Source organism: Cololabis saira, chromosome 21 (assembly GCF_033807715.1).
Source record: "Cololabis saira isolate AMF1-May2022 chromosome 21, fColSai1.1, whole genome shotgun sequence".
Taxonomy (NCBI): Eukaryota; Metazoa; Chordata; class Actinopteri; order Beloniformes; family Belonidae; genus Cololabis; species Cololabis saira.
Window position 1 is genome coordinate 2,302,173 of NC_084607.1, and position 17,316 is coordinate 2,319,488.

General features: G+C 40.2%; 1 protein-coding gene and 1 long non-coding RNA gene across 2 annotated transcripts; one reads left to right on the top strand and one right to left on the bottom strand.

Annotated features, from left to right (window-relative positions):
* Positions 1–291: 291 nt before the first annotated feature.
* On the bottom strand, positions 292–3,435 carry LOC133421862 (uncharacterized). Its single transcript, XR_009770703.1, has 3 exons — positions 3,312–3,435; positions 1,381–1,519; positions 292–695 (listed from the first exon to the last, which is right to left on the bottom strand). It is a non-coding gene; the product is annotated as an uncharacterized LOC133421862 (long non-coding RNA).
* An 8,770-nt stretch (positions 3,436–12,205) lies between these two features.
* Positions 12,206–16,764, top strand: LOC133422537 (zinc finger protein 665-like). The gene is made up of 2 exons (XM_061712560.1): positions 12,206–12,209; positions 15,631–16,764. The coding sequence occupies exons 1-2, from the start codon at positions 12,206–12,208 to the stop codon at positions 16,551–16,553; spliced, it is 927 nt and encodes a 308-aa protein (XP_061568544.1). The 3' UTR covers positions 16,554–16,764.
* The last annotated feature ends 552 nt before the right edge of the window (positions 16,765–17,316 follow it).

Genomic DNA, 17,316 nt, shown 5'->3' on the forward strand with positions numbered 1-17,316 from the left:
CCGTTCTCCCGTGCCGGCTTCGCTGTTGGCTGCAGTACCCCCGACGGCCGTCGTGGCGAAGGGTGGCGCTAATGACTCTCATTTCTTAAAAGGAGCCTCATGCTCCTTTAAGGCAAACGGAAAATTACTGAGTCTGTCTGTTCTTTGCAATTTAATTGTTGATTCTATAATCTGGCCTTGACCGAGCGGTTTGGCCGACCGCTCCAGTCACAATCTCCCTGGTGGAATGTAAACAAGTGGCCCTGCCCCCACTAGCCCTCCCCTCTCCTAGGAACATCTGTGGACCTGTTTCAGAACTGACCGAGCCGCCTGATAACATCAAGGACATTGGCTGAGGAGCAGCGCTGAGCGAAGTTCACCGACTTACCGCTTACACACACACACAATGATAAATACACCATCCTTTATAGTCAACGCTTTCCCGTCTTCTGCAGAAATAAATGTAGCAAAACAAACCTATGACTCGTCATTTGTCGCAACGGATCCAAACCGGTCCCACTGGTGCCGTGACCCTTTGGATCTTCAGATCAGCTTGATGCTCATCGCCGCGGATGCTGTGCTGCTGTCCTGATCTGTGTTTCAGGATTATTGGATGGTCAGGTTTTGATGGACTGTAGATTTTGGCGTAGTCCCATGATCATATTTATTTATTTATTTTTTTGCATTTGTGACTTTGTTTTCTGTGTTAACTGTTTCTGTGGGAAAAAAAAACAAAAAAAACAACGCTGATTGATAACAGCAGCGAAAGTAAATATGGATGGGTTTAATACTTTTAAACGCAGTTTTAAACGCAATTTGAAAACAAAAATGATTAAAGTGGGTTTTCCAACTCGGTTACACATACTGTACACAATCGGATATCTCTTAAAATTAATAATGTTCCACCTTTTGAATTAAGCCATATCATTTTCTTCACGGATGATTTGGAATTTTCTGTTTCTGATATTATTAATATAATTTTGTTACTGGGTAAGTACCATATTCATTGTGCCAAATGGAGAAATTGTAAATCCTCCTTTCTAGGTTTTATTAACGATTTTAAGATTTTTTTCACATGTCTAAAAGAGTAGAAAACAAAAATGCAAGTACAATAAGTCTACACATTGCTCATTATTTGTTATTCTAATCTAATAATCCATCTCCTTTTCTATGCTCCATTATGTGAATTTAAATGCTTAATTTAATTTTTGCCTCTCTTTTCATAATGCATTTAAATTGATATTTGTCCATTATCCTCTTTGAGAGTTTGTATATTTTCAATAAAGTTTTGTTCCAAAAAGAAAAGAAAGAAAAAGCTACTGACAATGAACTAAAGTGTTTGGATGATCAGCAGCAACAGAAAGAGCGAGGAGGAGCGGGAACGTGGACCTGAACACTGACCTGCAGACCAGCGGAGGAAGAGTCCGCTTTGGTCCTGCTGCTGGACTCCTGGTCCTGGTTCTGACCCCGGTCCTGGATCTGGTCCTGGATCTGGTCCTGGTTCTGATCCCGGTCCATCTCCTCCAAACACGAGTGTTTCCTGGTGGGAAAATATTAAAGTGCAAACTTCAATTATTCAAAACAACAACTTAGAATCGTGTCAACAATTTTCTTTCTTTCTTTTAAATAAACAAGACGGCGACTCAAAACAGAGGTAGGAATAAAAATCCTGAAAGTCTCTCTCTGTCCTCTCGTCCCACGTTGACCTGTTTCCTCTGGGAGGATTTCAGGTCCTTACGGACCAACAAACACTCAGGGACACATTCTTTCCCCAAGCTGGAACTTTCTACACTCATAAGCTCCTCACACTGAGCAATATTCTTCACTCATTCATGTGCAATATTCTTCACTCATTCATGTGCAATATTCTTCACTCATTCATGTGCAATATTCTTCACTCATTCATGTGCAATATTCTTCACTCATTCATGTGCAATATTCTTCACTCATTCATGTGCAATATTCTTCACTCATTCATGTGCAATATTCTTCACTCATTCATGTGCAATATTCTTCACCCATTCATGCGCAATATTCTTCATCCATTATGTGCAATATTCTTCACTCATTCATGTGCAATATTCTTTACTCATTCATGTGCAATATTCTTCACCCATTCATGTGCAATATTCTTCACTCATTCATGTGCAATATTCTTCACTCATTCATGTGCAATATTCTTTACTCATTCATGTGCAATATTCTTCATCCATTCATGTGCAATATTCTTTACTCATTCATGTGCAATATTCTTCACCCATTCATGTGCAATATTCTTTACTCATTATGTGCAATATTCTTCACTCATTCATGTGCAATATTCTTCACTCATTCATGTGCAATATTCTTCACTCATTCATGTGCAATATTCTTCACTCATTCATGTGCAATATTCTTCACTCATTCATGTGCAATATTCTTCATCCATTATGTGCAATATTCTTCATCCATTCATGTGCAATATTCTTTACTCATTCATGTGCAATATTCTTCACTCATTCATGTGCAATATTCTTTACTCATTCATGTGCAATAATCTTCACTCATTCATGTGCAATATTCTTCACTCATTCATGTGCGATAATCTTCACTCATTCATGTGCAATATTCTTCACTCATTCATGTGCAATATTCTTCACTCATTCATGTGCAATATTCTTCACTCATTCATGTGCAATAATCTTCACTCATTCATGTGCAATATTCTTCACTCATTCATGTGCAATAATCTTCACCCATTCATGTGCAATATTCTTCACTCATTCATGTGCAATAATCTTCACTCATTCATGTGCAATATTCTTCACTCATTCATGTGCAATATTCTTCATCCATTCATGTGCATCATTATTCTCTCATTTTCATAGTGTTTCTATATTTATGTTTCCTGTTTGTCATGTTGTTGTTTCCAGTCTTTGTTTCCAGAGTCTTTGCATGTGTGCACTTTTACGGAGCTGCTGCCTAATCTCATTGTAGCAGTCTAATGATAATAAAGGCTTTCTATTTCTCTTCTATTTCTATTGTTCTAGAGCTGCATCAGTGCAGCTCTGACTGATGCAGCTCTATACTGGTCTCCTCTTTGTGTCCTCCAGGACAAAACAACGGATGAACCACCTCAAAAGTCACACTGTGGAGTCAAACTTGAGTTTAGCACGATCTGCTCACGTGGAATGAACAGAAACCAAACTCTCTCAGCTTGATCCAGCCTAGCGTTAGCCTAGCCGTTAGCCTAGCCGTTAGCCGTTAGCCTAGAACCCCGTTATCGTTTCATCCCGCTCCCACCTTTGGAGACGACACAGTCTGTATGATCAAAAAGATTGATTCCTGCTCACCTTATCAGTAAAAGTCCAGAGCTCAAAACCCCCCAAGAGTCCCGTGATAGGGGCCGCAAAACGGGACTAGTTTCTTCTGAGCGGAGGAAGATTTTGGTCGGCGGGTCGAGGCGCGGTCGTCACGTGATCCCGCTGCTCCAATAGGATGCGCGTTGCTAGACGAATGTGACATGGAAACCACATTTCCCAGCATGCCACAGTAGTCAGGAGCATGCGCAGTAGCCCCGCGGGAGGTTCTCTGACAAATGAATGTCGCTACCAAGAGGTGAGTTTGTGTTGGACTCTATTAGACACTAGAGTGAATCCAGCGCTGTCGGGGGGAGAACATTTCCCTCTAAATACAACATTCTAGTCTCCGGGACGACAATCTACATTTACCAGCAGGAAACACTCGAGTGGTGGACACGAGTTTGGAGGAGATGGACCGGAAACAGAACCAGGACCAGAACCGGGACCAGATCCAGGACCAGATCCAGGACCGGGGTCAGATCCAGGACCAGGACCAGATCCAGGACCGGGGTCAGATCCAGGACCAGGACCAGATCCAGAACCAGGACCAGGACCAGGACCAGATCCAGGACCGGGGTCAGATCCAGGACCAGGACCAGGACCAGATCCAGAACCAGGACCAGGACCAGGACCAGATCCAGGACCAGATCCAGGACCGGGGTCAGAACCAGGACCAGGAGTCCAGCAGCAGGACCAAAGCGGACTCTTCCTCCGCTGGTCTGCAGGTCAGTGTTCAGGTCCACGTTCCCGCTCCTCCTCGCTCTTTCTGTTGCTGCTGATCATCCAAACACTTTAGTTCATTGTCAGTAGCTTTTTCTTTCTTTTCTTTTTGGAACAAAACTTTATTGAAAATATACAAACTCTCAAAGAGAATAATGGACAAATATCAATTTAAATGCAATATGAAAAGAAAGGAAAATAAAAATAAAAAATGGGTATTCTTGTAAGGAATACAAAAAATAAAAAGGCTTTGATTGATTGATTGATTGAAGAATTTATTAGGAGAATTGCATAGGATCAGGTACAGTTTCATGACAGTATAGATTTGCTGATACAAAGTCAACTAAAAGGCATTATTCCAAGAAAGCATTACACTTGTTTACATTGGAGACCTTTTTAACTCATAACATTGAATGACATACAGCTAAGAAGCAGTACTTGGTAGGGATGATTGTTAAAAAAAAAGAAAAGGGGGTAATTAAATTTACTGTTATTTTGCCCCGAGAGAGACTAAAAAGGTGATGAGACAAATAGAATAAGCTAGGTAATACAAAACAAAAGCAGAAAACAAAACAAAAAAAAACAAAAAAACAAAAACAAGAAACAATAATCAGAAGGAAACAGCGGGATGTGCAATAGAGGCTTTGATTATTCCCAGTTATGAGTAGCAGCCTCCTGTAGGGGCTTTTTAGGGCAGACTTGAAGGAGATTAGGGATTTTCTCTCTTTTATTGCTGTCGGTCAGGAATTCCACATGTTGGTAGAATAGGATGCAAACGAATTTGAACCTTTCTTGGAGTTTACCCTGGGCTGAAAGTGATTTGTGGAGCTGCCTCTAGGCGCTCTAAGAATTAAAAGGTGAATATGAATAACAAAATAAATTAAGAATTTAAATTCACATAATGGAGCATAGAAAAGGAGATGGAATATTAAATTAGAATAACAAATAATGAGCAATGTTTAGACTTATCTTACTTGCATTTTTGTTTTCTACTCTTTTGAGACATGAGAAAAAAATCTTAAAATCATCAATAAAACCCCGAAAGGAGGGTTTACAATTTCTCCATTTGGCACAATGAATATGGTACTTACCCAGTAACAAAATTATATTAATAATATCAGAAATAGAAAATTCCAAATCATCCATGAAGAAAATAATTTGGCTTAATTCAAAAGGTGGAACATTATTAATTTTAAGAGAAATCCAATTGTGTGTCTGTCCAGAAACAATGAGACAAAGGACATTCATAAAACAAATGATCCAGTGTTTCTTCATCCTTTTTGCAGAAGGAACATTGATCTACCTCAAATTTAAATCTTTTTTAAGAAATTCTGTCACAGGATAGATCTTATTCATAATTCTACTTACCTTTTACGTGCTTCCAGCTCCTTCACAGCCCCCAAGACCTTCTCTGTCTCTCCCTTATAAGGCTGGCAGGGTGGAGAGGCTGACGGGCCACACCTGTGACCCGTCAGCCTGAGTGGCTGCAGCTCCTCCACCCTGCCACAGTGCTGCTTTTAAAGGTATTATCCATGATTTTGGAGAGCTAGCCAGATTTGAAAGTGGCACCTCCTCTAAGCCCCGCCCCGTCCTCCCCCTCCTGTCAGCGCTCCGTCCAAAGCCACGCCCCCACAAACTTTGGGGAACGCACATTTGCAGGAGTCGAGTTTTCCAGGACATTTTGGACAGCACATTTTCAACAAAACTACCCCATGTCTCATTCACCTGTAAGCGAGGCCGGTTTTAGGGGGGGGCAGGGGTGGGTGGTGCCCACCCAAACGTGCATCCTGCCCACCGGCGTCTCCATCCCGGCGAGAGTGGAGAGCAGAGAGCAGAGAGCGGAGAGCGGCTGGCGGTGCGCTGCAGGCTCTGTTGCCACAGCTACGCTGTAGAAAAAGACTCAAGCCCACCCAACCGAAGAGACATTGATATTGCACAGTCGTCAGTGACAGGTGATGCTGATATTTCACATTTATGGACCTCATTAAATATGTTGGTAGAAATTAACCAATAATCTAATCTTGAGCATTGCCCATTGTTAGGTCAATTAAACCAAGTATACTGTTTAGTATGAGTGTTTCTCATTCTCCAGCAATCAATTAGACTCCCCTTAGAAGTAAAGTCAACTAGGATTTCCTCATTATTGTAACATTGTCCACTTGGAGGAAGCTTATCCAACCAGCGATCTGGAACCAGATTAAAGTCTCCTCCCACTATGACTCTATCAGTATTATAGGGCTGCAACCAACGACTATTTTAATAGTCAACTAGTCACCGACTATTGGAACGATTAGTCGACTAATCGGATAATTAGTAATTTCTTCTTAAATTTAGTATGAGGTTGCTTTAATTATGTGGCAAATGATAATAAACCTGAGAAAGATGGGTACTTCAATGAAACATAGATATTTTATTCAATTTTGCTGCTGTTCATACAAAAAGTAAATAAAATGTCCTAAATCTAAAACCCTGGACAGGCACAGTGATCAGTCAGTATAGACATAAATCCATGAATAAATAAACCTCTTTCCAATTATTTTTCATTTTTTAAAGGAGCATGAGGCTCCTTTTAAGAAATGAGACTCAATAGCGCCACCCTTCGCCACGACGGCCGCCGGGGGTACTGCCAACAGCCAACAGCGAAGCCGGCACGGGAGAACGGGGAGAACGCGCATGCAGCGTCATGTGACGTCACATCCGCAGGACAGTGCAGGAAATTTGGCCCCAGCATTGCAGCACATTTTGCAGCACACAGCCTGTTCAAGGCAACGGAGAGATACACTAGAGGAAACATTCTTTTTGGTTTGGAACGCTTCATCTGACATTATTACTAGAAAACTTAAAACGTATACGATTTTTTTTTTTCATAAATCCTGCCTCAATCCTGCCTCATGCTCCTTTAAGCACAGGCAATTGTGTTATATAAAAAAAAAAAATTATAAAATAAAGAAAACGTCTCATATTTTTTCTCCATCAAGATGATAAAATGGGTTCTGGATGGCAGGACGTTCTCTGGGTTGAACTGGTGTATCATTTGTTGAAACCGTCACCATCAACCATGGAGAGCCTCATATCACAGATCAGTATTGACTCAGTGAGGGAAGTCGCTACACGTCTGGGTCCATGGTGGCTCTTCTTCGGACTGCATGCATTTAATTTAAAATACTTTTGTCAGGCACAGTCAGGCATAACATTAAAGCTCTCTTTTAAAGCCAAAATACGCTTAATATCTTACCAAGGCGAGTCCGTTTCGTTCAACTGTCCGACGGGATTTCTCTTCAAATGCTCATGCATTACCGACGTGCTCCCGTGATAAGCAAGGTCTACTTGGCAAACCTTGCAAGTCATCTTCTTATTCGCCATATCCGCTCAGCACAGACGCAGAGATGGTATTGAAGTGAGATGCCGCATTCCGTTGGAAAAACACGCCTGGTGACAATTGCCGACAATGGAATTTATTGTCGACAATTTTGATTATCGTTTTTTGTCGTCAACGTCGACGAATCGTTGCAGCCCTACAGTAGTGCTGGGCGGTATACCGGTTCATACCGAATACCGGTGTTTATTTTGCTTATGATATGAATTTTTCATACACCGTAATACCGGTGAGTATGTACAGTAGCCCACACAACGTTGGGAACGTAGCGCCGCTGGACACTGTTTGTGAGGGGACTGTTTAGCAGTAGTGATGCACCGATTGTTCGGTAACCGAAATTGTTTGGCCGAAAATGGCAAAAAAACACTTTTGGTCTTCGGTGTAATAAGTGGGAAAAAAACGAACAATTAATAACGGCGTTGTAATATAAGGAAATAGACTCCGCTCCGCTCCTGTACCGGGAAAAAAAAAAGTAACCACATAAGAATTTTACCTAACATTCGCGAGGAGGTGGAACCAAAACAACATAATGCTGGGAAATAAAAAAATGTTCAGTTTTTTATGTTCAATAAATATTTTCTACCTTGTAATTTTGTTGTGTAAAAGATTTTATATATATATATACATATATATATACATATATATATGTGTATATATATATATATATATATATATATATATATATATATATATATCTGCTTTATTATAAGTGCCGCCACCTCATTGTAAACGGCATAATTTTGTGAGCCCATGCAAACCTGTATTTAAGTGTGGACATTAATGTTTTTCTACAATATTTCCTCCTCATGACAGTAAAATAGGCCATCCGAAGCCAATTTACTGCAGCAATTCCTTTCCAAATCATTAGAAAATGTGGTTAACACCCAGTTGTGCATGAAAAAAAAAAATACCGTGATATACGTGAAACCGAAATAATTTTGAAAAATACCGTGATATAAATTTTTGGTCATACCGCCCAGCACTACCCTACAGTATTATAAGTTACTTTCCAACTCTCCAGCAGCCCACTCAATGAAAAATAAAACTGTGTCCTGTTGTTGTAACCATAGACACATAAAAGAATATAGTTAACATAGGGCTGGGCGATTATACGATCTCGATTTGTGATCGCGATCAAATTAAGCTCGATCACGGTGATCAGCTGTGGGTCTACTTTCTCGATCACGTGCAAAACATGCTGCAGCAAAGTGCACGACAACCAATCACTACCCGCTTTCCTGGCACCGCGCTGTCTGCATTAATTGATCATGCATGACATGCCGCGGCAAGTTGCATGACCATAGGCAGTAAAGTAGTCACATCTGCCTCCCCTGTACTGGTGGGAGCAAGCGTGACCAGAGAGAATAAAACTACAAAACAACCGCAGGCTAGCGTTAGCTTAGCTTCGAGCCGACCGGGACTCACGGTTAGCGGTTATTTATTTATTTATTTCGCCGGACAACTTCTTCCGAGCGTACAGGAGGAGGGTGTGATGGATTCACAAAATGCCCTTCGTGATGGATGTATTGTGTATTCGAACCGCACTCATTAAAGTTGTGATTCGCTCTGCTTGTACCACAAATTACTCATCACCGCCGACTTCAGAAACTCCGCGGCCCCGACATGGGTGTGTGTGTGCGCTCAGCGGAGTGAATGTGTCGGAGCGCGGAGGCAACAAGCAGAGCTCACTAGATGACGCCGTAAGCTCTGCGTTGGTGTAACGCGGGACCATAAATCAGCCTTAAGTCCCTTTAGGCTAATACTGTGAGAAATAACCTCTCATAATAGCGGTACTACAGTTAATAAATGTAACAAAACTGCCGTTTCTGCTGGCTACTGAGTCCTGTAAGTGGCGAGTGAGTTTTAACTCCTTAAAGGCTGAATTATACTTCTGCGTCAAAACGACGCCGTGTCTACGGCGTGTGGTTTTTGGACACGCAGAGGACACGCCGTCACATGCGCCGTCAGTGACGTGCACCTCCCGAAAATTGTAACTACGCGTCGAGGAGACGCCGTCCACACGCAGACCGAGAGGGCTGTGATTGGTTCGTTTGAAAGCGAAGCATTTCCGGTTTCCGGTTTGAATCAGTAGTGAACTTCCAGGGCTTTTTTCTTCGTTTATATGTGATTTTTTTTGTTTTTGTTTTTTGCACAATAGTTGTCCTTATTTCTTTGATTTACTGTGACCGGAAAAAGTCGGATAAACCATTCAGAAAAAGATCGCTAACTAGTGGCCGCGGGGGGTACTGCACCGCGACCAAACGGAGAGACGGAGAACTCTGAACGATTCGTGACGGCACCACGGGTGCGCCGTGTGCTCTGCGTGTGTGTGACGCAGAACCATACTCAAGGGCTGAGTATGGTTCTGCGTCACACACACGCAGAGCACACGGCGCACCCGTGAATCCGTCACGAACTGTTCAGACTTCTCTGTCTCTCCATTTGGTCGCGGTGCAGATCGAGATCGTTCAATATGGGAAAAAAAATCGTGATCACTTTTTTTGCCATATCGCCCAGCCCTAAGTTAACACCATTACATTCAATTGCAACCATTAACCAAATGTCCATTGATATCACATGTGTGATTAGTTACATTCCCAGAAAACCTATTAAACAGGATCATTACTCCAGTGGAATGAGATGTCCCATGACTGTCCCCCCATTGTTGCTTCCAGAAATTAGAATCAGTCTCCAAAGAATGAGTTTCTTGTAAAAAAATAAAATTGATCTTCTGCTCCTTACAAAAAAGAAAAGTTGCCTTGCGATTCACATTGTTTTTTAATCCCCTTGCATTTAAAGAAAAAAAAAGATAACATTCGACAAATGTCAAGCATGCGCAAAGAAAATGATGCGCAGGAATAAGTGTCTCATGTGTCCCTTAACATTTTTCAACATTCAACCTTTTTTTTTTGTAACAACCCTCAAAATAACTGAACATGAAAAGTCCTCTTGTATCGAGCCTGCTCCTCACATGCTTTTTTAAGCTCGTATTTTTCTTTGTGAAGCTCGTCAACCTTCTTCCGGAGCGTAGCGGTTTCTTCCTTGTTTTCTCTTGTGGCCGTTTTATTTGCTTCAAGGCGTTTTTCAAAACTTTTCAGCAGTTCAGTCTGCGTATCCACTTTTCCAGTCAGAGCCATAACTGCATGGAGAATAGCAGCGCTGGTCGCCTCCTCTTCCTCACCGTCCTGTTTCCCCCTATTTTTCATCTTCTCTGCGTGTGGACTTTTATTAGACTTATGACTCAAATTAAGTTTGCCTCTTTTAGAGGAGTTTACGTCGACCTCAATGTCCTCGATATCGCTTTCCCCACACGCCTCCTGGAGAGCAGTTAAAGAGTAGTCGTGTTCGGACATGTCTGCTCCAGATTCAAATAAATTCAACAAAAGTTGTCTCTAGCGCTTTCCAGAGACCCAGAACAGATCTACTCGCAGACAGTCTTCTTAAAGGAATAGTCTGTGATCGTATTCAAAAACATTTATTGTTATACTGGGTGGAAAACTGGTTCCACTGGTGGAAAAACATGCACCATTAAAAAAGTTCACTGTCAGGAATACAATCACACCCTGGTTAGATAATGAAATTAAAGAGGGTATGAAAATGAGAGATCTAATGAAAAAAAACTGCAATTATAACCGGTAGCAAATGTGACTGGGATCTATATAAGAAAAAGAGAAACTGTGTTACCAAACTAAACAGGAAAAAGAAGAAATTATATTTTGAGAATCGAGTAAAGGAGGTGGGGAATGATAGTAAAAAACTATGGAAGGTCTTAAATGAACTGACAGGTAGGAAAGATAAAAACAATCCAGCTTTTCTGGAAAAGGATGGTGAGTTTATTACTAAGCCCAGTGGCATTGCCAATTATTTAAATGATTATTTTATAAGCAAAGTAGTGAATCTAAGAGAAAGTATGTCTAATCTAAGTAATGATATATCTCATATATTAATAAGAAATAAAATTATGAAAAATAGAAATTCTAAGTTCAAATTGATAAATGTTAACACGGAAAAGATTATTGAACTATTGACAAAGGGCAAAAACAAACCAGCTGGTCTTGATGGCCTAGACAGCAGGCTCCTGAGAGTGGTTGCTGATGACATTGCTCCAGCCTTGGTTCACATCATAAACTTAAGCTTTACATACGGCACATGTCCTCTTGCCTGGAAGCAAGCAAAAATAGTTCCGCTACCAAAAAATAAGAGACTACCTTTTTCTGGCTCAAATAGTCGTCCAATAAGTCTGCTACCGATACTTGGAAAGATGATGGAAACAATTGTGTATGAACAAATTAATAATTATTTATCAGATAATGAAATAATCAGTACTTCACAACATGCATATAGAAAGGCTCACTCCACTGCAACGGCGTTGACGGTCATGTCTGATGATTGGCTGAGGGAAATTGAAATGAAAAACATGATTGGTGCTGTATTTTTAGACTTTTCAGTGGCTTTTGACATTATAGATCATAACATATTATTAGAAAAACTGGCCTGTTACGGCTTTGAGCAATCTGCACTCAACTGGTTCTACAGTTATCTGTCCAACAGGACGCAATCTGTGTTTTTTTAATGGCAGCTACTCAGAAAATAAAACCATAACATGTGGAGTTCCTCAAGGAAGCTGTCTTGGACCTTTATTGTTCACAATCTTTACGAATGACTTACCATGGGCACTAGAAAAAGTGAATACAGTGATGTACGCGGATGACTCGACTATATATGCTTCTGCAAAGACTAATAATGAATTAGAAACTATTATAAATAACGAATTAATTAGTATAGCGGAATGGGTCAGAGCAAACAAGCTAGCCCTAAATTTATCAAAATCCAACTGTATGATTATCGGGTCAAATCATAATATTGATAAGAATCCTGTTTTGTATATCAAGGTCAATGACATCATCATAAAACAAGTGGACGAAACCAAACTTCTGGGAGTAATAGTAGACAACAAACTTTCATGGAAAAAACATATTTCTAATATCATTACAAAGATGGGGAGGGGTATATTTATTGTAAGAAGACATGCATTCTATATGAATCATAGGATTTTAAAAACAGCTATTCAATCACTTATACTATCAAACCTTGACTATTGCCCAGCAGTTTGGTCCAGTGCTAATGGTGAAATGTTGAATGCTTTGCAAATTATACAAAACAGAGCTGCCCGCACTATTCTCAAGTGCGACAATAGGACAAATATCATCTCTATGCACAAGAAACTCAAATGGTTATTGGTCAAAGACAGACTCATATACTCACTGTTGATTGTGATAAGAAACATATCTGTTTTAAAAAAGCCATATGATTTGTTTGATAACCTCTCTTTTAGTGCAGAAAATCACTGTCACAACATTAGACATGCAACTGTTGGAAATGTTACAATACCTAAGGTTAGATCTAATGCCATCAAACGTACAGTCCTGTATAGAGGATGAAAGAATGGAATTCTTTACCCAATCATGTAAAACTTGCTAACAATAATCAATTCAGAATACTACTTAAAAAATATCTGTCCAAGTAATGGTTTCGGTATGGAATAGTTGTGTATGTAATATGATTGTTTTAGTACATGAGATATAATGGTATTATTGCATAGTAGTGTTATATTATATATATATTATATATGTTCTATTATTATAGAATAGATATATATGAGTGTGTGTATGTATGTATGTGTGTATACATATGTAGGTATGTATGTGTGGATGTGTATGTGTATATATATATATATATATATATATATATATATATATATATATATATATGTATGTCTGTGTGAATATAATATAGAATTTGACTTGGAATGTTGAATATGATAGAGTATTATATGATGGGTATGTGTATAGGTATGTCTGTGTGTGTATATATGTATGTATATATATATATGAGGTATATATTAGGTATATGTGGGGAGGATATAGTTGACTTGGTTTCTGTTCTTGTCTTGATTCTTAAGATATCTTGATTTTGTATACATATTTTGTTTTCTTCTTGCTCTTTCTGTGTTTTTATTTTTTAAAGTTTTTTTCCATGTTGTTTTCTTTTGTATTGCATTTTCTTGTTAAGACCCCAGGAAGAATAGCTGCAGTTTCTGCTGCAGCTAATGGGGATCTCAATAAATAAACAAATAAACAAATAAACAAAATGGTCCTTCCATCCTGAGAGTAGCCAGTGAATAATGTGTTCAGAAAAAGGAAAGAAAAAAATCCGACCTCTCTGACAGCTTTAATCCTGTAAAAACTCTAACCAATCTTTTTTTTGCGGTCCGAATGAAATGGATTGGTCAGAGGACCAGAGGCTTGGCAGGGGGGAAAGAACCAATCAGATGCCTTCATTTTAAGCCCCGCCCACGCCCCCCTCGGTCCCATGCGCGCACTCGCCACTCTGCCTCCAGCCCCCGTGTCCACTTCCCACGGGTCCTCCTCGCCTCAGCGTTGGTGTAACGCGGAACCATAAATCAGCCTTCAGTGTGTGCTGTGTCTGCTGTTCTGAACTTCTCTGTTTCTCATTTTGCTGGGACGTCGGGTCCCTCCGCCGAGACACAACTTTTGTGGTATGCGTTCATTGTTGTGTCTAAAAATGATGCGCAGTGCCCACCCAATCAGAAATGGTACAGATATTCTGTGATAATTTTTTTTTATATTTATAAAAAAATAAAGGATCCCCATAACTTTGATTGGGTGGGCAGGACGCACGTTTGGGTGGGCACCACCCACCCCTGACCCCCCCTAAAACCGGCCTCGCTTACAGGTGAATGAGACATGGGGTAGTTTTGTTGAAAATGTGCTGTCGAAAATGTCCTGGAAAACTCGACTCCTGCAAAAGCGCGTTCCCCAAAGTTTGTGGGGGCGTGGTTTTGGACGGAGCGCTGACGGGAGGGAGAGGAGGGGGCGGGGCTTAGAGGAGGTGCCACTTTCAAATCTTGCTAGCTCTCAAACATCAGGGATTATACCTTCAGTGTCCAAAGAGAAAGCTTTAAGAAGTGTGCTTTTTTTTTGGTAAATTTAAGTGATTAACGATGTCCAAGTGAAAAAGTTTGAGTTGTTGCCGAAAAATATATATATATTTTCAAGGACTAATTAGTGCCTCTTAACGGAGCCTGCAAAAATGCTGCCACTCACTCCGCCATCTTAGATCCTCTTCATTGTCAGTAGCTTTGAACTGAGCAGCAGAAAACACAAACACGTGACCTTCCCAAGAGACTTTTAAACTTGTCTACGTCCGAATATATAATATACAATAGATGTAGACTGTAGGCAGGGCATTAGTGAATGGGATTCAAATTCCAATGTATTTTTATTCATGTATGAGAGAACTTCTGAATAAACATTTCCATTTGGAGATTAATAACTTTATTCTTATGTTAATATATTGAATGCAACACAATACTTTTAACGGTCTAGGAATAACAATAATAATAACTTAGGCACATCAGTAGTAGTAACAATGAACATATAATTTTAAATGAACATGAAACACCTTAAATTGGCTTCAAATCAGACAAAACCAAATAAACTTCACCTCAATAAATGAAAGTTCCAAAGGTACAAAATATCCATGCTGGGTTCACTGAGTTAGTCCACAAGCCCTGAACAAAGGATGCAACACTTAAGACAGCCCAGTTTTTAGGCCGTGTCCTAGTGGTGCTGCAGTGGTTCCCAAACTTTGCCAGGTCTTTTGTACATAACAGAATTTTCGAGCACACACACACACACACACACACACACACACACACACACACACACCAACAAACACCAACAAACAAACATCTGCAATTTATTTCATATATTGAACATATGTGCTAAAAAATTGTCCATCTCTGTAAAAATAGATTTTCAACCTGACCAGCTCACAGAGATTGAAACAACAACGATACAAACAACGGCCAAAATCTGAACATTTGCTTTACAAAAATGACACCACTTTTCAGTGGAATTTCTATAAAAATGTATGATTTTGTTCTGAGGGTGGGTAGCTTTACCCCTTCACACTTTTGTTTTGACATATTGAGATGTTTTATGTGAATGTTTCTGGCTGTCAAGAGCCATTGATAACAGGACAAGCTTAACATAGCACTCAGACATAAAACTCTTCATTGTTTCACTGCGATCATGACAGACAGCACTTGATTTAAACTGAAAAAGGATTTGTAAGGTCAACCAACAACAGGATCTAAGTCTTTTTCTCTTTCCTTACAGAAACATAAAGCCAAAGAGAGAAAAAATAGGAGGGATAAATTCCTCACCACTTCACCAGGTCTCAAGGTCCGAAAGAGGATTCATACTGAAGAGAAGCCGTACACATGTGATCAGTGTGGGCGAGCTTTTACCACGTCAAGTATTTTAAGGAGTCATCAGCGTATCCACACTGGAGAAAAGCCGTACAAATGTGATCAGTGTGGGGCAGCTTTTACCCAACAAGGTCACCTAATACGTCATCAGCGTATTCACACTGGATTTAAGCCGTACAGATGTGATCAGTGTGGGGCAGCTTTTACCCAACAAGGTGATCTAAGGAGTCATCAGCGTATTCACACTGGGGATAAGCCTTACAGATGTGATCAGTGTGGGGCAGCTTTTACTCAACAAGGTAATCTAAGGAGTCATCAGAAAATTCACACTGGAGAAAAGCAGTACAAATGTGAACAGTGTGGGGCAGCTTTTACCCATCAAGGTAGTCTAAGGCGTCATCAGCGTATTCACACTGGAGAGAAGCCTTACAGATGTGATCAGTGTGGGGCAGCTTTTACCCATCAAGGTGATCTAAGGAGTCATCAGCGTATTCACATTGGATTTAAGCCTTACACATGTGATCAGTGTGGGGCAGCTTTTACCAAGTCAGGTAATCTAAGGAGTCATCAGCGTATTCATACTGGGGATAAGCCTTACAAATGTGATCAGTGTGGGGCAGCTTTTACCGAACAAGGTCATCTAAGGCGTCATCAGCGTATTCACACTGGATTTAAGCCTTACAGATGTGATCAGTGTGGGGCAGCTTTTACCCAACAAGGTCATCTAAGGAGTCATCGGCGTATTCACACTGGATTTAAGCCTTACAGATGTGATCAGTGTGGGGCAGCTTTTACCCAACAAGGTAGTCTAAGGCGTCATCAGTGTATTCACACCAGATAAAAAATTGTCTGTGATCAGTGTGGGGCAGCTTTTACTCGGAGAGTTCAGTTAAAGGTACTAATTTAGACATGTTATGATGTTCTGAGAAGAAATCTGGAGTTTTGTTTTCAGTTGAAACTCAAAACAAAACGTATGTTTCTTAAATTTGACTTTTTACCAGTTTGTTTCATTGTTCCATCATTTAAATAAAAAGGTTATTTTGTTTCCTGCTGGATTTCAGTTTCCTGCTCACTGCAAACTCACAACAAGACATCAGTGTCAGAATATTAGAAAAGAGTCACACAGTAGTGCGTTTTTCATGTGGTTTTTATCACCATGTACTATTCGTGCTGGATTTAAATTCCCTCTGGACCTGCAATAATTCTAAAATGACCATGACATCTGTATTTTGTTCAGCTGATTCACACTAGATAAGTGAAGTCTGTGTTGTACTGCCCTCATTCTGTTGAACAATTCCCTTTATTTAACACTACATTTTAATATTGAGTCAAAAGCAACTGAACAGACACTTAAAGTGGACATATTATGGCATTTAATGTATATTTTAAAAAGGCCTTGAATGTCTTAAAAACAATCTAAAGCTTGTTTTTTCTACATACATCAGAAATTCAGCCTGTGAGCCATGTCTATAGTTTTACCGCTTCTAACCCCTTTTTCTGTGCTTCATTCTAAGGGAAGGCGGGGGTATGATAATGAGGCTCTGTGCTGATTGGCTCCCTGAATGACGTGTAGCAGGGGAGGAGCATAAGCCTGGCATTCAGTT